Here is a 21,816-nt window from a genome sequence, read left to right as displayed (position 1 = left end):
AGCTGAGGACAGGCTCTTCCAGGAGTTCCACAAGAGCAAACCAAGCCGCATCTTTAACCAGGCTAAGGATGTGCAGAAAGTGCACATGAATTCCTTTCTTGGTAAATAAGCATATCCATGCCCATTTAATTATGAGAAATATGTAAAATATTGAATTATGTGCATAACTTACGCATATGACCATGCTGTGGTTAAAGTCAGCTAGTATTCATCACAGTCCACACATGGTTACATGATCTCTTCCTGTTGCACTTGCTGGTCCCACTTCCTGGAATGTCTATTCCCTGCCACCTCCTCTCCTCATACCTGTCTTACCCCTGCTAGCTTCTGCTCATCCTCAGGTCTCAGTTCATACAATCTGCCTCTTTTTGAAAGCCCCGTGATACCCAAAACTCAGGCAGCATGCCCCAACCCTGTCCCAAGGCACTTATATCACCCTGTGGTCCTCATCTGGCTACTTGTATTGTCTCTAGAAGGACCCCGAGCCCCTTCAGGGCAAGGGCTTTCTTTTAGTAGGTTTACGTTCTCAGCGCCTGGCATACAGTGGGGTGCTCAAATACATCTGCTGAATTAGTGGATATAATACCTGAGTTGCTAATAAAATACCTGACTCCTTTCCTTGAAAGACAGTCTTTGTCCTCAGGCAAGCCTCTGAATCTAACAGAGGGGACTTCTTAAAAAAACAACAAGCAGAGCAATCCATTACTTCTGGGATTCAAAAATGCCATGTCAACGTGCTATGGGCCCCGTACAATGTCAGTAGCTGACAATTAAGTAAACCAAAAACCAAATTGGAGACCAATGTGCCAGCAGAAGCACTGTCAGCACTGCCTGGCTGAGGAAGGTGGTGCACAGTGATCTGCAGACTCAGTGCTCAGCGTCCAGGCACCTGCACTTGAGGAGTAAGTGAGCAGGACCCTGCCCCAATTTCTATGACCCAAACTTCCTCACTGCTGCCTGCACCTTCTACCTTGGGACTCACACAGGGTGAAGCTCTGGAAATACATCCAATGAGAAGGTTTGCCAGCTTTGTTAGATGAGGCACTTGAAGATCAACCCCCAAATAGACAAGTTATCTGTGCTTATGCTCTCTGCTAACCTACACACTCTAGGTCATCATAATATTGGTCAATACTTACCACAGATTGTGCGAAGCACCTTATTTGGGTTATCTTTTTCAGTTTGCTCCTTGCAACAACCCTATAAAGTAGATGGCATTATCAGCCCCAATATGCAGATTAAATTAGAACACACAGAGAGATTAAGTTATACACTCAAAATCATACAGCCACAATGCAGCAGAGCTGTGATTCGAACCCAAACACTGACCACCCAGTCATCCTTCTCATGCAAAGACTGATCAGGCCTGTGATTAAAACTTATAAGATCACCAATGCACAGCCATCTTTCCTGAATGCTGAAACACTTAGGACACAGAGATCCCTTTGGAAAAGCAGGGAGTATGTTTGGGATTAATAAAGGAAAGCCTCCTGCAGAGAGCTTATAAAGTCAGGGAGGCAATGAGTAACCAGTGGCAGAGTTGGAGAGTCAGACCTCTCAGGGGATCACGGAGTCAAAGAGCCAGCCCTACCCTGCTCCACCCTTGGGGCAGAACCCTGGACTCTGAGGACCCAGGAGTTGCCTAAATCCCCCTGAGAAAGCTGAGGTGAGAAATGCTGTCGGTCTCTGCACTAAGCACGAACCACCTTCCTTGGATCTGCATTCCTAAATGGAGTTGAAATTCAAAAAGGTATTTGCCTTGATCCTTTGGAGCGTGAGTTTATTGATAAGGTGAAGGTTAACGAAACAATTAATTGTATCCATGGAAGCTAAAACGTGGATTGAAGCTTTTCAATTTTCATCTGCCATAATGAGCACTAGGCTCAGGTTCTTACCCAGTACTTCACATCCATTAATTGTTTTAATGATTCCAGTTTTAATTAATAAAAATACAACCATGTGTGTTAAATCTCAACATCCAGAGTTTTCTTGCCCAACAGCTGAGTTGGGGATGTGCAGAAAGAAAACACTAGGGCAAGATGCAACTTCGAAGCCCTGTGTTAGCCAAAGGGTACTGAAGGTGACCTGTGCACCCAGCATTGGACTGTGTGCTTCCCCACTTCACCACATTGAATCCTCTCAACATCCTGTAATTACGTGTTTTAATCCCTCTAAAGGTCCTCACCATGGGAAGCCACTGTCTCCCAAGTCACCCCTCAGAACCTGCACGTGATTCTCTAGAAGACTGTCAGATCCTTCCTCCATCCCCATACCTTCCTTTTCATCTCCAGATGCTCTCCCATTTCATGCTATGGAAGTCACAGTCCCTCCTCAGTGGGAGGGACAATGATCAGGATATTTATCTACTAGAAAATTCCCATCAGCATACAAAATATCATGGTTTCTCCTATAAGGAGGAGGAAGGAAGAAAGGAAGGAAGGGAGGAAGGAAGGAAGGAGGGAGGCAAGAGAGGGAAGAAAGGAGAAAACAAGCCTCTCTTGACCCTACTTCTCACATCAGCTACTTTTCCATTTCTCTGCTCTCTTTGGCAATAAAATTTCTCAAAAGAGCTGTCAATATCCATGGCACAATACCTCTTCTCCTGCTCTCTTAGCTCTCTCCAGGCACGTCCTCCACTCTTCCATAACTGCTCCAGTCAAGGTGACCAACGACTTCCAATTTGCTCAATCCAATGGTCAACTTCCAGTCCTCTTATTTAGAGATAATAATACTATCAGTTCTACAGGAGAGTTGTGACCATTAAATGAAATATTAAAATGTTTTAAACATTTTTATTGTAAACTATTAGTGCAACCCTTTCTTAAACAAACTCATCCTAAATATCAAAAGCAGAAATACCTCCTAGATTTACAGCTGTACACATCTTCTGACTCAGCTCCACTACTATTTCAACTGGAGCTTTCCGTAAACATTTCTTCCCCATAACTGGATCTCTGAAGGGAGGGAGGGGGCGTGAATCTGAAGTCCACACTCTTTTAAAATCTAATTTCTAAGGTCTCCATTGGGGAATGAGTGTTATTATCCTGTATTGTATGGATGTCTCCACAGCATCAGTCTGAGAAATTCATTTAACTTTTGACCGATCAGGGAAATGAGCTTCTCTTTCTCTTCTAATTTAAGCTTGTCAGTAGCTTTGAAAAAGTTGGAGAGTTGAAGTTTTTAGTGAAAGTCAAGCAAACTAATAATTTCCTGAAATTGATGTTATCAAAACCATGACCTTAGAATCAAAAGTTAAAGGTATCAAAATGTCTTGATAGATGGTTTGGAGTCATCCTCCATATTAGGGCTAGAAATTCATCTCAATAACAAATAAACTTGGGAGATTCATAGATCAAAAGGAAAGAAAAGAAATTCTCAGATCATTGAGAGCTAAAGAATCTCAGTTGATACCTGTGTTGAACAGAGAACAAGAAATAAATAGTGAATACACTACAATACTGCTTACCGTATTGACTACATAAAAAGCTCTGATCCATTAATTTGGGTTAAAAGCCAGCAAAAAATTGTTGGCAGAGTTTTGTTCCTAGAAAGAAAACCTTATCAGTCTTCAAAGCAATGTAAATGCATGTTTCTGAGCATTTTCTCATCGTCTTAAGAAATGCATTTCAACTAGGTGTTTATTCAAGGTCAACAATCCATATTTTCAGACAACATGTTTTTCTATGTAGAAAATCCCAAAGAATCTAAAGGCACCAGTAAGTGAGTTTAGCAAGGTTACAGAATATAAGGACAACACACAAAAATCAATATTTCTATATATAATGATGAAAATTGAAACGAAGAAAAATGTTTAAATATTTCCAATAGCTGAAAAAATGAAATACTTAGATATAAATTTTATAAAACATATGTGAAACCTGTATGTTGGAAACTATAAAAAATGAATGAAATAAATCAAAGAACACCTAAATAAGAGAAGGTACATATTATGTTTGTGGTTTGGAGAATTTAAAAGAGTTTAAATGTCAGTTCTTCCCCAAACTGATTAATAGATTCAACACAATTCCAATAACAATCTCAGCAGAACTTCTTGTAGATATGAACAAGCTTATTTTAAAATTTATATGTAAAGGGAAGGAATGAGAAAAGCCAAGATAATTTGAAAAAGAAAAGCAAAGTTGGAGGACTCAAAGTACCTAGTTTTAAGATAACATAAAGTTACAAAAATAAAGACAGTGGGTAATAGTGAAAGGATAAGCATATAGATCAAGGAAACAGAAGAGAGAGTGCAGAAATAGACTCATACAAATGTCATTAATGATTTTTGACAGTTATGCAAAAATGACTACATGGAGAAAGAATAATCTTCTCAACAAAATGGGGCTGGAACAAATGAACATCCATGTGCAATAAAAGATACCTCAACCTATACCTCACATCATATACAAAAATTAACACAAAATGGTGACAGATCTAAATTTAAAACATAAACTATAAAACTTCTAGAGGAAAACATAGGAAGACACATTTATGACCTTGTATTAAGAAAAGATTTTTTAATTGTGACATCAAAAGCATAACAAAAAGACAAAATAATAGATTGGACTTTATATTAGTCTGTTTTCACACTGCTGGTAAAGACATACCCAAAAGTGGGCAATTTACAAACAAACAAACAAAAACAAAAACAAAAAAACAAAGAGGCTTAATAAACTCACAGTTCTGCTTGGCTGGGGAGGCCTCACAGTCATGGCCAAAGGTGAAAGGCACGTCTCACATGGCAGCAGAAAAGAGAAGAATGAGAGCCAAGTGAAAGGGGTTTCTCCTTATAAAACCATCAGATCTTGTAAGACTTATTCACTACCACAAGAACAGTATGGGGGAAACTCCCCATGATTCAATTATCTCCCACTGGGTTCTTCCCACAATACAAGGGAATTATGGGAGCTACAAGTCAAGATGAGATTTGGGTGGGGACACAGCCAAACCATATCAGACTTCATCAAAATTAAAAATGTTTGCTCTCTGAACGATACTGCTAAGAGAATGTGAACATAAGCCACAGACTAAGAGAAATATTTACAAATCCTCTCTTAAAAAGGAATTGTATCCTGAATATATAAAGAACTCTCAAAATTCAATAATTAAAATTTTTTTTAAGTGGACAAAGGATTTTAATATAAACTTCATCCAAGAAGATACAAAGATGGCAAATAAGCACAGGAAAAGATGTGCAGCATTATTAGCCATTAGGGAATGCAAATTAAAATCACAATGAGATACCATGACACAGAAAAGAAATTGACATGCAGGCCATAGTCGCCTGCACTTGCAGTCCCAGCTACTCAGGAGACTGAGGCAGGAGAATCTCTTGAGCCCATTAGTTAATGACCAGCCTGGCAATATAGTGAGACCCAACTCTAAAAATAAAAGCAAAAACAGGAAACAAATTAACAATACCAAGTGCTGGTGAAAATATGGAGCATTAGAATGTTCGTAATTTGCTAGTAGAATGTAAAATGGTAGAACCTTTCCAGAAACAAATTGGAAGCTTCTTACAAGGTTAAACATGCATTTACTATATATTCAGCAATACCGCTCCTAGGCATTTACCCTAAAGAAATAAAAAACTATGTTCACACAAAAACTTGTATGGGAATATTGGCCAGGTGTGGTGGCTCATGCCTATAATCCCAGCAATTTGGGAGTCTGAGGTGGGTGGATCACTTGAGGTCAGGAGTTCAAGACCAGCCTGACCAACATGGTGAAAACCTGTCTCTACTAAAAATACAAAAATTAGCAGGGTGTGGTGGCAGGTGCCTGTAAGTCCAACTTCTTGGGAGGCTGAGGCAGGAGAATCACTTGAACTCTGGAGGCAGAGGTTGCTGTTAGCTGAGATTGTGCCACTGCACTCCAGCTTGGACAACAGAGTGAAACTCTGTCTTTAAAAAACAGTCTTGTACAGGAATATTTATAGCAGCCTTCTTCTTCATTGCAAAATGTCAAAAACTGGATACAATCAAATGTTCTTCAGTGAGTAAATAGATCAACAAACTGATACATCCATATAGTGGATGTGAAATAGAAAAACTGACTATTAATGCATGCAACATCATGGATGAATCTCAAAGTGATCATGCTGAGGGAAAAAACCCAGTCTCAAAAGCTGATATACTACATTAGTCCACTTGTAAGGCATTCCAATTTACAGGTTTTATCTGGAGTGGAAGAAAGATGAATCAAGAGTTTATCTAGTATTTTTTTGTTTTCCTCCTACCCATGGGCCAGTCTTACTCCCACTCCAGTAATTATAAACCACAAAGGGCAAGAGGTCGGGAGTTTGAAATCATGTAGATTGCCATTTACATGCTTATTTTTATTATCAGTTTTTGTTTACATTCTTATTTTTTTTTTATTTTTTATTTATTTATTTATTTTTTTATTATTATACTTTAAGTTCTAGGGTACATGTGCATAACGTGCAGGTTTGTTACATATGTATACTTATGCCATGTTGGTGTGCTGCACCCATCAACTCGTCAGCACCCATCAATTCATCATTTATATCTTGTATAACTCCCCAATGCAAGCCCTCCCTCCTCCCCCCTCCCCCCTCCCCATGATAGGCCCCAGTGCGTGATGTTCCCCTTCCCGAGTCCAAGTGATCTCATTGTTCAGTTCCCACCTATGAGTGAGAACATGCGGTGTTTGGTTTTCTGTTCTTGTGATAGTTTGCTAAGAATGATGGTACATTTTTATTTTGTTATTTGTGTTATTTATTATTAACTCTCCTGGGCATTTGACACAACCTTGGTGTTGAATTCTCCAAATGATGGAACAGTGTGTACCTTAGTACAGATGGAAAACTGCTATGCGTAAGAGTTAAATGGCTTGCTCCACTTATCAATTTTATGAACAGGAAACTTATCAATTTCACTTATCAAATTACTGGCAAGTAGTAAAATAAGAATTCCAATTCCAGGTCCTTCTGACTGCAAAACCTGTGCACTTACTGACTCTACTATACAATCTGTCAGGGATTCACATATCCTTATCCCTACACACCCTTTGTTTCCCCCAAGTTAGTTGAGAGTCACCACAATGGAGCATCAAGTGTGCCAAATAGAAGGAAACACGCTGCTCCCCTAAGAAGCAACAAGATGAGATGGAAAGATCAGGATTTGAGTTGGACTAACCTGTTTTGAATCTTGGCTGTATCACCTAGTAGCTATGCCATCTTAGACAAGTTCACTGTTCCAGTTAATTAAACAAGTACTTACTGAGTGTCCACCATGCTCCAGGAAATGTTCTAGGATCTCAGGATACATTCGTGAACAACACAGAAAAAATTCATGCCCTCAAGAAAATTATATTCTAGTGGGAGACATGGACAATAAACATAAAAATAAGTAAAATATATAGTACATCAGGCAGTCAGTCATAAGTACTATGAAGAAAACAGAAAGGAAAAGCAGGGAAGGGTAATGAGGAGTGGAGGAGCCACACTTTTTTAAAAAGATAGTCGGGGAAGGCTTAAGAATTGTTCATGGAGATATCTGGAGAAAGAGGAGTCCAAGCAAGGGGAATAGCCAGTGTAAAGGTCTGGTCTACACCCAGCGTGTTTGAAGAACAGCAGGGGCACCAGAGTGGCTGGAGTAGACTGAGTCGGGGGGAGACTCCCAGGAGATAAAATCAGGGAGAAAATGGGGAGGCTAGAGGATAGTGTAAGCAGTGGGTCATCTTCCAGGATTTTGAAACCACCAAGAATAACAACTGCAGTAATGTTGGGAGAATGATGTGAGACAGGAACTAAAATCTCCAAGAAAGGTGAGAGAGTGACCCAGAGATCAGTGACTCATGACCCCACTTTTACTTTGGATAGGGAGCCTTTGGAGGGGGTGTACAGAGCAGTCCCAGGATCTGACAACTTTTTCTTTTCTTTTCTTTCTTTTTTTTTTCTTTTACTTTCTTTTTTGAGACAGAGTCTCGCTCTGTTGCCCAGGCTGGAGTGCAGTGGCGCGATCTCAGCTCACTGCAAGCTCCGCCTCTCAGGTTCACACCATTCTCCTGCCTCAGCCTCCCTGAGTAGCTGGGGCTGCAGGCGCCCACTACCATGCCCAGCTAATTTTTTGTATTTTAAGTAGAGACGGGGTTTCACTGTGTTAACCAGGATGGTCTCGATCTCCTGACCTCGTGATCCACCTGCCTCGGCCTCCCAAAGTGCTGGGATTACAGGCGTGAGCCACCGTGCACAGCCAGATCTGACTACTTTTTCTAAGTATTCCTCTGCCTGGTGTATTAAGAATCAACTACGCAGGACTACACAGGACAAGGACAGAGTCAGAGAGACTTGGGAGTCTCTAGGGTTAGTCCAAGCAATAGATGATGGTTTGGACCAAGGTAGAAATAGTAAAATTGGTGAAAAGAGGTCAGGGTAGGGATATATTTGGCAAGTAGAACTTGCAGGATTTGCTACCAAATTATATCTGGGTTATGAAAGGAAGGTAGCAATCAAGGATAAATTCTATATATGTTTTTTTGTCCAGGACAACTGAAAGAATGAGGAATACTAAATAAGGTAGGAGACTTGATCCAGAGTTAGGAGTTAGTTTTATGAAGTTCAAAATGCCTATTAGACATCCAAGGGGAGATATAAAGTTGGTAATTGGATACAGAGAAGAAAGGTGGGTAAAAGATACAAATTTCGGACTTGCCAGTGTATGGGTGGTATTGAAATTCATAGCACTAGATAAAATCAATAAGGCAATCAGTGTAAATGGATAAAAATAAGAATTCCAATGGCTGGTCACAGTTTGGGGAATTCCAAAAATTAAATTGTAAGGGGGATGAAAATGAATTAACAAAGAATACAAAAAGTAGTTATTCAGAAAAAAGATGAAGACAGAAGAGTATGTTATTCTGGAAGACAAGTGAAGAATATGTATCAAGAAGAAGGAAGTGATCAGCTATGTTAAAGCACTTGGTAGGTCATGTAAAATGAGGACTGGGAACCAACCATTGAATTTAGCAACATGAATGTGATTTGTGACCTTGACAAGAACAGTCACAGTAGTCAGTGGAGGGGAAAGCCTTACCGAAGGGGACAAGAAAGGGTAAAAGGAGGGCAAAATGGAGACAACAAATGTAGACAGCCCTATTAAAGAGATTTGCTATAAAATTAGATAGAAAATTGGGGTAGTCATTGAAGGGAGAAGTGGGGTCAAGAGAAATTTATTTTTAAAACAAGAGAAATAACAGCATATTTGTATGATGAGCAAGTAGGGAAAGGGAGAAATTGAGAATTCAAGAGAGAGAAAGGAAGATTGCCACATCCTTGAGTAGCCAAAAGAGGTTGATATCCAGCACATAAGTGGAGGAGGTGGTCTTGGAGACGAGCTGGGGCAGTTGATTCACAGCCAGAGGAGGGAACACAGAGTGCAGAAGAAGAGACGCATGTAGGTGTGAACTTGTGGGACTTTTCTTCTGATGACTTCTATTTTCTTGATAAAGTAGGAAACAAGATCCTCATCTGAGAGGAGAAGGAGATATTAGAGGACTGAGGAAGGAAGAATATATGAAATGCCTATTTAGGAGAGTAGGAGAGTAAACTGCCCAAGAGCACTAAGGATGGCTTGAGGCTGGAGGTGATCAGCCTCCAGCTGTGTGTTTTCAGCCACATTCACTGTGCAGAGGCAAGAAAACACTGGTAGAGAGTTAGACTTAACCAAGGTCAGGCTTTTATCCAGTGGGGACAATGGAATAAAAGAAGGACAAGAGACCATTTCATTGACCGTGAAATATCAGCTCTGCAAGGAGACAGACAGTGACATAAGGTGGATTAAAAAAAAAAAAAAAAAAAAAAAAAAAACAGTGAAAAGGAAGTACAGTCAGTGGCGTGGCTGTAGGACAGGTGGAATCAAAGGATTGCTGGAGTTGGGGGTCCCAGAGGGAGTGAGCTGGACATATAGGAGGTGGTGGTTGGAGAAGGGACACTTGAAGTTGGGGTAGGGAAGGATCTGCAGTTATTGGAATAACTAAGAGAGTCAATGGCTGAATTTGGGTTGAGAATAAGGTAATTAGAAAATGCGCTGTCTGGCCAGAGGCGGTGGCTCATGCCTGTAATCCCAGCACTTTGGGAGGCTGAGGCGGATGGATCACCTGAGGTTGGGAGTTCGAGACCAGCCTGACCAACATGGAGAAACCCCATCTCTACTAAAAATACAAAAATAGCCAGGCGTGGTGGTGCATGCCTATAATCCCAGCTACTTGGGAGGCTGAGGCAGGAGAATTGCTTAAACCCAGGGGGTAGAGGTTGTGGTGAGCCGAGATTGTGCCATTGCACTCCAGCCTGGGCAACAAGAGTGAAACTCTGTCTCAAAAAAAAAAAAAGAAAGAAAGAAAGAAAACGGGCTGTCAAGGAAATGAAAGGGCAGGGAATGTGAGGGTCATCTTCCAGGATAGTGAAACCATCAAGAATAACAATGCAGTCATGTTAGGAGACTGATGTGAGACAGGGGCTAAATATCCAAGGAAGGTGAGAGAGGGACCTAGAGATCAGTGGCTGATATAAGGAAAAGCATAGATCTGCCTGTTACTTTATCTCTCTGGTCTCACTTTCCTCGTCTGGAAGTTGGAAATGGTGATCAGCCTTCCATTATGGGGTTTTTGTAAGGATTGAACGAGATAATGCAGGTAGAGCACCTGTCACCCATTAGAACTGGCAGACCTCAGTGTTCAGGAATATTTTTTAAAAATGTAAAGGGCACCTATGAAGTCTTGAGGGTGTATCTCATCTTCCAATTACAGTGAGGAGTGTGTCTTGGAAGGTTAATTGAGCTCAGGTTTGGCTCAATAAATTATAATCATGACAATTCCCCAGAGATGTTCATCAATGGCCCTCTCTGCTTCCATTCATGTCCATGTCATCTCCTTCTTCCTGGCAGGCCTAGGTTCTCGCTATCCCCTCTAGCCAACTGCAGACAGCAGAAGGCTTATTGCCTTCCAGCCCAAGTGTCTAATGCAGAAGGAAAAATGCAAATTACCTGATTTGGCTGCTCTGTTGCCTCTCCTATTGATGGCAGGCTGGCTGAAAGAGCCCAGAGAAGTGACAGTCTCTAATGAAGTGTCACCTTCTGTTCTGAACTGCACTGAACCCAGACATGTGAGGAAGCTCTGGGCAATACAGCCTGACTAGCTCCTAGCACGGGGAGCCTGGGACAAGAGCTAGATCAAGTCCTTTTCACTTTATCTCCTATACCCACCCATGACTTCAGCTTTAGGCAGGAGTTTCCATCAAGAAATGAGGTATGTTCTAGCCAACAGGGCAGTGTCTGTTTTACTGGTAACAGGCATTAACATTCAGAGATTCCTTGTTCTCAGAAAAGGTGTAATAAAGTTACGGGGTGGGAGTTGGAAACTTAAGGAACCTGAGTTGCCACAGAGGAGATTACAGAGTTGAATGGGTCCATGTGGTGAGATGATTCACCTTGTCCATGTTGCTAAGCCCCGTGTACCTTGAGCCTCCTACCTCTGGCTTATCAGTGCTCTGCAGAATATATTAGCCAGGAAAAGATCTGAGCAAGTTTCACTTAGCCTTGTACTTGTGCAAACCTGAGGGTGGAACTCAAGCCTCCTCTTCCTTCACACTACTCAGAGACTTGCCTTGTTCACCACTAATTTTTCATTGTCCGCTACATAGTAGGTTCTCAGTGATGAATGAATGCGTTCATGAATGAATGAATGAGTGAATGGCAGATAAGTGAGTGTCAGGGTTGGAGGAGCATAGAGCATGGCTCTTCCAATCCTAACACTTCAGACCAGCTCTATGCTAGGTACCAAAACCTAGAACCCCGCAAGCTTCTTACATGCCTGAGCCGAGAGGTCATTTTTCCAGCCAGAATTTCTGAAACTCCCTTCTTCTACCTAAATTATATATAAAAACGAAGGGTAGCTACTCTCACCTGAAAATATTTTCTTGATCTTTTCCCTTTTCCCAGCAAACAAGCACTTACTTACCTCTTTCTCTAATGCAAAGTGACATTTTGATACAGCAACCCTGGAAGGAGACAAGAATCATTAACTCAGAAAAATGGCTGAGCTTCTGCAGTTTGCCAGGCTCCCAACTATTGGCTGAGAACTCCATGTTCTGGAAAAGCACAACCACAGTCCTGTTTGCCAACTACTATCTAGCAGTCTGAGGGTTGTTGATATTGATTAACATTGAAAGTGACATTTGGGTCTTGTGTACTTTCTGAATAGACTCCTTTCAACTAAGAAACCAGCAAGAAGGCCTCTGGGGAAAATATTTTTGGGGAGGAGGGGTATGAGATAACATCAAACATTCTTTGTCCAACATTTTGGATCCTTATCTAGAATGTAAGTAGTTTGTTTAGGGGAAAGAGAAGTCGGCATGTCACTAGGAAAGGAAGTTAGCCTCTCAAAGACATTCAGACAGGAGTAACTAGGGAAAGGAAGAGAGAAATCTGGGAGCAGCTCATTAAAAATATGAAACAACAACAACAAGGTCAAGGGCTAAAAATGTTTATTCAAAAGGCAGGTGATTTAAGGAGCCATGATTTGCCACACAAAAGGGTTTCTAGTAAGAAAAGATCCTGTCAAAGTTAAATTACATTTGATTTTTAAATGTATAATTTACAAGCCGATTTTCTGGCATACAAAAAAGAACACCTGTGCAATATTTTTTCCAATTTTAGCATATTATCCACCTTTCCAGTAAAATTCCTATATGCAGCAGTCACCAATATAGATTGGTGGTAAATAAGCGAAGTGTTATTTACATCAGCCTTAAAAGTTCGTGTCCTTATTATTCCTGCCACAGAACTGACTCAGAATTGGGCATAGAAAACTGCCGTTTTGAAAGAGCCCAGGATGGGCTGTGGCAGGCATCCACACCATTAGAGAGCAAAGTTAAAAGACAGATTCCTTGGCCCCACCACCAGGCATTCTAACTCAGTAAGTCTGGGGTGGGACCTGGGAATCTACAACTTTAGCATGTACCTAAGGTGACTCTGATGCAGGTGGCCCGTGGACCACACCTTCACACATGCTGACTTAGAGAAGATGTCCTTCAGGTTGCGTGTCAAGAGAAATTGCCCTGCCTTCTTCACCCAGCACACCCTGCTGCATTCCATAAGTGCAAGCAATGTGCTCCACAAGCTCACATGTGATGAGTAGTTGCTGATGGACACTGCTGTGCTGGGCAAGCCAATCTGCGGGGCTCTGTGTGACACACCCCTGATTTCTCTTTATTCTATTAGAACGATTACAGGAAGTTATCTATGCAATGCAAGGATTTTGTAGTGGGCGTGCTGGACCTGTGCCGAGACACAGAAGAGGTGGAAGCGATTTTAAATGGTGATGTGAACTTCCAAGTCTGGTCTGACCACCACCGTCCAAGTCTGAGCCGGATCAAACTCGCCATTAAATATGAAGTCAAGAAGGTAAGCTCCCCCATCTCTCCTGGCCTTCCCATCTCACCTCTTCTCTCAGGGCTGCTGGCCTTGCTTTGTGCTCACGTGTATTTTATGTTCCCACGAGGTGACCATGATGACACCCAGATTCTCTCTAGACAGGGAGATAGCTGTCAGCTTCACAGGGCTGCTAGGATTCTCTCCACCATCCCTTCCCACCGCAGTCCCCAGCCCACCAGGAGAGACAGCAGAAGCATGAGTCAGTCCCTGAGCAGACCTTGAGCCTGGACAGCAGAAGAGATCTTCAGCCTCAACCCACTGGCAGGAACAATGTCACCGCAAGGGCTCCTATCGGTTAGCAACCCAGTTTCCAAGTCTTCAAGAGAAACATACAACTCAGGTCTTTCAAAAGCATTTATTGAGCTTCCTCTGTGTGCCTGAGGACTAATTGTGTAGAAAACGTATTAATGTAAAAAGCTTATGGGATTCAATCGCCCTGGGAGGCTTAGAAGAATTGCACTCCAAAGGCATATGAAAGCCCTAAGGAAGCTCAAGTAGACTTTCCCAAAAGTAAACTCATGCCAACTCCTCAATAGACATCAAAGTGTCTTTAGTGGCTGTGGTCACCAGTAGCTCTCAGAGCTGTAGTGCCTACTCAGATTAAGAGTATAAGGAGCAAAAGTAAATTATATTCCTACTTTGGATCTACTCTGAGTTCTTTAGAATCTGCTCTTTTGTTAGATGACATTACTCATCCTGATGAAAACTAGAACATTCCAAATATCCACATGTTTAAATATCAATGTGCTTTCCACCTAAGTAAAGGAGCTGATTCATCTTTGAGGGGTTTTAATGTTTTCAGCTCTTTCACCTGATCAAAACTGAATGGCATTTTTAAAGCCCCCAGACTGGCCTCTGGGTAGTCCTTCTGTTTCCTGATTATCTTAATTTGTGTGTGTCTTAATTTGTGCCTTCAACAACCATTATATATCTGTGAAATTCACCCAGGGAGAGCTTCCAAGTCTGATAAAATCTTCCTGCCCCTTTACTTTGATGTTATAATAATCACAAATTTTAAGAAAAACAACTTTTGCCTAAGACTCTGAGCTCAAAGATAAAATTGATGACCCACGGGAAAGGTGGCCTTAGAGATTAATATTAGAAAGCACAGTGTTGTTGGAAGTTGGGAGAATTGGGCTGCAGTTTCAAGTACAGTACAATCCTATTTACTCAGCTCAGGAAAACTCACCTTTTAGCTTAAACCAAGAGTTCACTGGGACTTTTCACCAAAGTATGCAGTCACCCCCTGAAGCTGCTGAGATATCCTTGCCCTTGGGGTTCAAACAAACCCTGCTGTGGAGGCTGTCTGGCAGTGGCAAAAATGAGCTGGAGTTTCCAGAACTACAAACATTTTCTTCCTTCCTGAAGCCAGATTATCCTCCTGCCTCCCAGCTCATGGTGAGGACAGAAGATGTCTAAAAACTAGACAAAAGAAGATGCTTGGCCTTTGCAGATTTATATTCACAGTTTGGGTTAATTATGCACAACTTCAACAGTCCATGGCATGTGGGCATTCACCATTTTTTTGAAACATAAATTCAAATCCCCTAGCAAAACTGACATGGAGGGTGGAGTTACTCAGTTAGTCCAGAAGTCTGGCCCCCACCTCGTAACTACATGTCCTCTTTTGCCAATTACCAAGTTCAAAATGGCCCTGGGGATGAATGAGAAGGAAGAAATGAAGCCCTCCATGAACATGATAGTTTGGGTCAGAATTAAAAGGTTTCATGAGGGATGTGATTGACTCCAGTGGTATTTGCCAATTAAGGAAGTCATAAGGTCTTAGGAAATCATCATGAATGTCAAGTGTCTGCTGTAATCCATAGGTAGGAAGATGATAAATGACCTGCATAAAATGTCAACCCTGCTCATTTCTAAGACCTTCAAATGATACATTTTCTCAAATCTTGTATGCCATCATGCAACAGCAGACAGACTCATAGCTCTCCTTGACATTTATTCTTCGTGAATTACCAGGAAACTAACCAATATTTAAAAGTCTTATTAATATTACAATGGGCTTCCATTTTTAATTTATGAATTTTAGCATGCTTGCATGAGTACAATCTATCCCTGAGTATTCGAGTTATGAAATAACTAGCACCAAGACCTATTTATAAATACACTGCCTTTTACAACTTCGATAGAAAGATAGATAGATAGATAGATAGATAGATAGATAGATAGATAGATAGATAGATAGATAGATAATCTCCTGAGGCTTCAGGCTTAAATATAAAACCATAAAACATTTCCAAGATTCTGCCCACATGGCATAAAATCAACCCATTAATTCAGCAACTTAAGAAAACAAGTTGTTCTTAGCAGTTCCATGAGCTGCTAATAGGTTTTACCTTAAAAGAAAAAAAAGATTTTATGTTCAAATAAATTTGGAAACCTTTAGTTAAACATAGACAGGTTTTTTGGTTTTTGTTTTCTGTTTTTCTTAAAGATATTACAGAGCCTTTAATATGCATCACAGTGGCTCATGCCTGTAATGCCAACACTATGGGAAACTGAGACAGGAGGATTGCTTGATGCCAAGAGTTTGAGACTAGCCTGGGGGACATAGCAAGACCCTGTCTCTATTTAAAAAAAAAAAAAAACAAGAATCACTGCTCTAATAGATGAAGGATACAATGTGTATTACATGACCACAGACTGCTTCTCATGGTGAAACTAGTTTTTCATATATCAGTCTCTGGGAAACTAATCTATAATCAGCCTGTATGTCTATGAAATGCCAGGATTTGAATGAAGGTGGTGCTGCTCTGTGGCTGGTACTGCACTCTGGATCGTGTCTCTCATTTGAATGTTTGATTATCTTCAGGCACCACCCTAATGTCTGGACCTCTGGCTGGCTGAGTCACAGTACCAGCCTGCATTAGATGAAGACAAGTCACCCACCATGGTTCAAGGGAGCACCTGTTAAAGGGAAGGAGTCCTGAACTGGGTTTCTGTTGACCAGGTTTCTAGCCTGATTCTCCTAACCCTGTGGTCTTGGGCAAGTCATTGAAGCTCTCTGACTTTCATTCCCCATTTGCAAAATGGACATACCAGCTTTTGCTTTACAGAGGTTTTGTGTGTGTGTGTGTGTGTGAACTTCCAAATGAACTGATATGAGAGGAAATGCTCTGGAAACTATAAAGTTCTCTGCAGCTCCAAGAGGAAGCATCATTGCTGTCGTTCAGTGATGACTCCCTTTCTTGGGACTCTAGGGTTCCTCTAATTCCCTAGCTGGTCCTTTATTATCTCCCCAGAGAATGCTAGAGATGTCTCCCTGGGAAAGGGCATCATTCATAAAGCCTAAAATTCCTTCCAAAATACCAAAGGTGTTGTGAGGACATGTTGTTCCCCCATGACTTCTGCCTTAAGAGGGCGCTCAGCCTCCCCAGTAACCCAAGTGGGTGTGTCATCTGAAATGTCAAGCGTGGTTTCTGGGAAGCAGTATTGGAGATGTAGCTGAAAGGTGCCTGTTGAAGTCAGTCCCTGGTCCAACTACTTATTAATGGGGTCACTTGAGCAAATTACTCAGCCTTGCCTCTGTCTCACTTTCCTCATCAGGAAAGTTGGGATAATAATGCCTACATCATAGGTTATAATGAGAATTAAATGGGAGAGAGCATTTGTGCCTCAAATATCCCCAGGCTTCAGTAGCCGATGGGTATAAATGAGGCAGTATTAACACATTGCTCACAGTCAACACCTACATTACTTTAGGACATTTCTCTTACCCACCTCAGTCCATCCCAGTCCCTCTAGGCCACAGTCCCTGAAGAAGCCAAGCTTGCCTCATGAAAAACCAGGGATATGACCCTCCCCCATACTGAGTCACACCTAAGCTCAGAAGGACTCTGCTTAAGCTTCACAGCTAAAGAAACCCAGCCCTCCAGCATCGGCTTGCAGCCTCTCTGCATAAACTGGCCTTGGCCTTCCCCTGCAGAGCCAAACACCTTGCAGTCTTCTCTAGCTCTGTCTCTGTCCTCCAGGAATCATGCCTAACTATCCTTCTCAAAGGCCTTTTCTTTCCACTGCATATCAACTCTAAACACATACATAGGAAACTCGCAGCCCCAACAACTGGGAACCAACCCAACCAGCCTCTGAATCCCAGTTTAGGCCCAGCTGGGCTCAGGCTGTAGTTATGAAGGGACCCCAGTGTCTGCCATGTGGTCAGTGCTTAGTGATGGGGAACAGAGACCCAGACAGAGTTGTTGGCACTCTATTCAAGTTGTCTAACAGAAGACACACTCTCATCCCTCTCTCTCTCTTCTCTAGATTGCTTCATCATCTCTGGGCTTACAGGGATGATCTTGATCTTTTCCCTTCTTTCCCCTACACCATTCACTCCTCCTTCCTGACCCCACTCTGCCTTAATGAGGATCATGTGGGATCTCCTAGTCACTGCAAGAGAACTTTGTGCATATCAGTCCTCTAGGAGAGTGGGGCAAAGAGACCCAGAAGTCCTGTTTTGCATGAAAGAGGCCTTAACTCTACCTATAAAGGAGATGGAGCATCTTTTGGACACTACTAAGCAAAGGTCTGCTACTGGGGGAAAAAAATTATGTGAATATTATTTTCCAAAATATATTAGTTCATGGCAGAAAGTACATATATTATCAGGCAGGCATGGCCATATCACCAACAAGGGTGATTAGTTCCATTTCTCAAATTTTCTGAACCACCACCTATGAGGTCTACAGACACTGAGCTCGGCCTTCCAAGGACCCAAGCAGGATAAGACACAGTCTTACCTTCAAAGAGTTACCAGTCTAGTGAGCGAAATGGTACAGGTGTCTCATGACTGTAATAGCAGCAGCCTTTGCAGTGGGGTGGGGGAAGTCTCTTACGTACTTCACCAGCTGAGCAAAGCAGCGTTCACACCTGTGACCTCTTTCAGACTTGCAGGTGGCCCCGGTTCTAGCATCTTGGGATGCAGCTTGGTTTGGGGGCCTCTGCTCTTGGTGCCAGCCATCTTTCCTTCCCACTGAGGAGATCTCCACCCTCCTCAAAAGCCAGCTCCCACTCCTCCTGAGCCTTCCAGACCATGAAATGTTGAGGTGCCTTTTTCTGGCTCTGCCAGGCTCCCTGGGTTATTCCTGGCTCAGAAAGCTAGTCTTAAGTACAATAAAGACCTGGGACAGGATCATGGGGAGGGAACAAAGTACAGAGCGTGGAGAGGACCCACTCGATTTCCCTCACTTACATAGTTCCATTTTCCTTCACACTGCTGCATTAAAAAAAAAAAAAATCCCCTATGATTTTTATTCACTCACTCACTGAAAAGCTCATGCTTGCTCTTAAAGCTAAAAACTGAGGAAAGTGAACAAGACCCTGGAACTTCAGAGGTGCCCTCTGGGGTGGGGAGGGCATTTCTGGTAGAAAGAACATGCTCAAAGCATGTTTAAAGGCCCTGTGGCAAGAAGAGACATGGTGTACAAGAGGAACTGAAAGAAGGCGAATGGACCAAGCTGGGCCTTGGGAGGACTGGGTGTGACTGAGTCTGTAAGGATGCAGGCAGGGGACAGACCGTGTAAGCTTTGCAGATCTCCTTAAGGATTTTAATCTTTTTATTATTTTTCTAAAGAACAATGGGGAGCCATTGGAGGACCTTAATCAGGAGTGGTTATAAAGATTAGGATAGATGGAGAGACAGCTCTTCCTCTGAAAAAGCTGGAAAGGAAACAGGGTGGGTGAAGATGGAGCAAGTTGTTTGTGTGAACGGGACAGAAGATTAGCCAAGATAGGCTGTTACATTGTGTTGACAAACAAAACTAAAGTCATAGAGGCTTTTAACAAAAGTTAAGTTTATTTATTGCTTTTCTTATTTCCATCTTGGAACTCAGTTCCCTCAGGATTCCCAGCTGATGGAAGAACCACCCTCTTAAATGTTTCCTGTGTGCCAGAGGGTCATTCGGCTCTGGGAAATTGTACCCCAGCAATTGCATGCTTTCACCTGGATGAGACACACATTGTTTCTGCTTGCTACTCATTGTGAAGAGTTAGTCATGCCTCCCACCCCTTCACAAGAAGGACCAGGAAGCATAATCCTGGTGCTATTTGGCAGCTGGCACTAATGATTACCACGGGAGAAAAGTTGAGGGAATTCGTATTGATAGCTTCAACTTCTCTGTCAATAGGACACAGAATCACCCTCTGAGGTAGAAGCAGGCTGAAGAAAGTAAAAAATGGGGAAAAAAAATCTGTGTGAGATGGGAGAGGGAGCTGAACAGTAGGTCTGATAGGCCTGCCAAGACTGGGGATTGAAATTCTTTGGCAACAGACTACATTTTTAACACACGTGGAAGATCTCCACAAACGATGGTAACGCAGAAAGTCAGTGTCCTCCATAAACCTCAATTCCCTGCTGTCAACTTCAAGATTCTTTCACAGACATGGGCCGGGAGCACACAAAATATGCTCACAGGGCATAGCACTTGGAAAGTTCCCCTCAGAGCAGAATGCCAAGGAGAAAAGGGCAAGCTTAGAGGGGAGGGAATGGGGGACCGTTTCAACCCACATTGCCACTAGCTCTAAAGTTGGGTCAGCGCCTCTTACTCTATCAGAAGTCCCTTGCCTCCTTCTATTCCAAAAATGACCGTCTTGTGCACATTTTACAGTCATGCCATGAATGGGCCCATCTTTCCATCTGCAAAAACTCCTAGCAGATGAAAGTATTAACAGAACTTGTCAGGTAGCAGTACAGTGTTATAGCTGGCAGCCTGACTGCTCAAGTCCTCTGCCTACTAGATATGGGACATAAATTAAGTTTCTTAGTCTGCTGGCCTTCAGGGAGCTCATAGACACAGTGGACACTGCTCTAGTCCTAAAGGGCCTTCTGGCCTAAATATGTGCTCAGAGAGAAAACAATGCCAGCTGTAGCTGCACAACTGGCTGAAAACCTCTCCCTAGTGCAGTGACCGCGGGTAGGAACACTCAAGAGAGGGCAGATGCCCTCTGCTGGGCTCTGTTTCATTTCCTCTGTCTGCAAAAAGCGCAGGCAGGGCCAGTGAGCAAAGGGGACCTGGGGACATCAGGGCTTTCTAGAGGACGCCTGAGAGGCCAGTCAGACGCTCACATGCCCTGAGCAGACATTCTCCTACTGTGTTTTCCTGCTGAGGCATCGTTTTAACAGATGCTCAGACTTAAGAAGATCAGCGTTGTCACAAACACAGTCTGGCTGGTCAGGCACTACCCCAAACTGCACTGCAGGATGCCCGGTAGTTGGCAAACACTGTTGGAATCCATTGGTGTCAAAAGCATCAATCATCTTCCTCTTTGGGGATTCCTCTAAGCACTTCCGTGGATCTCGCCTGGCCACATGCCACAAAAATCATCAATATCCATTAATCTCCTGGTTCAGAAGGGCTATCTTTTACATAAGGAAGTTTTGTTTTCTCAAGGAGCAAATCTTCAGAAGAGAAAGAATAATTCCAGCGTTTAATATGTAAATATGAATTGTGATCCCTTTTCTGCCTGGAAAAACTCCCAGGAGAAGAAAAATAGAACCTGTAGGGCAGCAGTGTAGTGTCGTGGCCAGGAGCCCGACTGTGCATGTTCAAGTCCCAAGTCCTTTACTTTCTAGTCATGTGGTTTAGACAAGTTATTTGGTCTCTGGGCCTTGATTTTCTCATCCATATAATACAAACAAATTACAGTGTCTAATAAATAATAGTTAACACATGCAATGTACCTAGAACATGTTAAGTGCATAACAAATTAGCCAATGGAAACTGTCTGCCATACTGATTTTCTAAGCAGAACTACACTTAAGACTAAGTCAACATTTCTCAAGTCCAGCACCTTAACACTTTGGGCCAGAGAATTCCTTGCTGTGAGGACTGCCCTGTGCATTACAGGCTGTTTAGCAGCACCCCTGGACTCTACCCAGTAGCACCCTACCCCCAGTTTGTGTTACCAAAAATGTCTCCAGACACTGTCTCCAATGTCCTTGGAGGAAGGGGGAGGGGGACAAATAATTCCCTGTTGAGAACCTCTTGGCTGTTTTCAGGATCCAGTCTATAACCTCTGAACTGTAGGCCCTTAAAGCAAGGATGATAGTTATCCAAGGATGTGTTGTATCACTCTAGACCATGGGTTCCAAAACTTAGCTGATTAATGAAACCACTTGGGTGCTTTGTAAAAAACAAACCAAAAAAAGCACCAGTGCCTCAGCCTCAGAAAGACAAATACCACATGATCTCACTGATATATGGAATCTAGTAAAGTTGAACTCATAGAAGTAGAGAGTAGAGCCAGGGACTGGGGAGATGGGGAGGGAGGGAATGGGGAGTTGTCAATCAAAGAGTACAAAGTCTCAGAGAGACAGAAAGATTTTGAGATTTATTGCACAGAGTAACTGTAA

General features: G+C 42.4%; 1 protein-coding gene across 3 annotated transcripts in view; it reads left to right on the top strand.

Annotated features, from left to right (window-relative positions):
- TRPC7 (transient receptor potential cation channel subfamily C member 7) overlaps positions 1–21,816 on the top strand; it is a 141,240-nt gene that overhangs the window by 35,822 nt on the left and 83,602 nt on the right. The window contains exon 3 of one of the 3 annotated variants that reach the window (XM_010359894.2): positions 13,239–13,421. The exons of the other annotated variants lie outside the window; for them this stretch is intronic. Coding sequence (XP_010358196.1) covers positions 13,239–13,421 — 183 coding nt within the window. The remainder of the gene's footprint in view (positions 1–13,238; positions 13,422–21,816) is intronic. 3 annotated transcript variants of the gene reach the window in all.

Source organism: Rhinopithecus roxellana, chromosome 3 (assembly GCF_007565055.1).
Source record: "Rhinopithecus roxellana isolate Shanxi Qingling chromosome 3, ASM756505v1, whole genome shotgun sequence".
NCBI classification, from domain to species: Eukaryota; Metazoa; Chordata; class Mammalia; order Primates; family Cercopithecidae; genus Rhinopithecus; species Rhinopithecus roxellana.
This window is presented reverse-complemented; position numbering and strand designations above follow the sequence as displayed.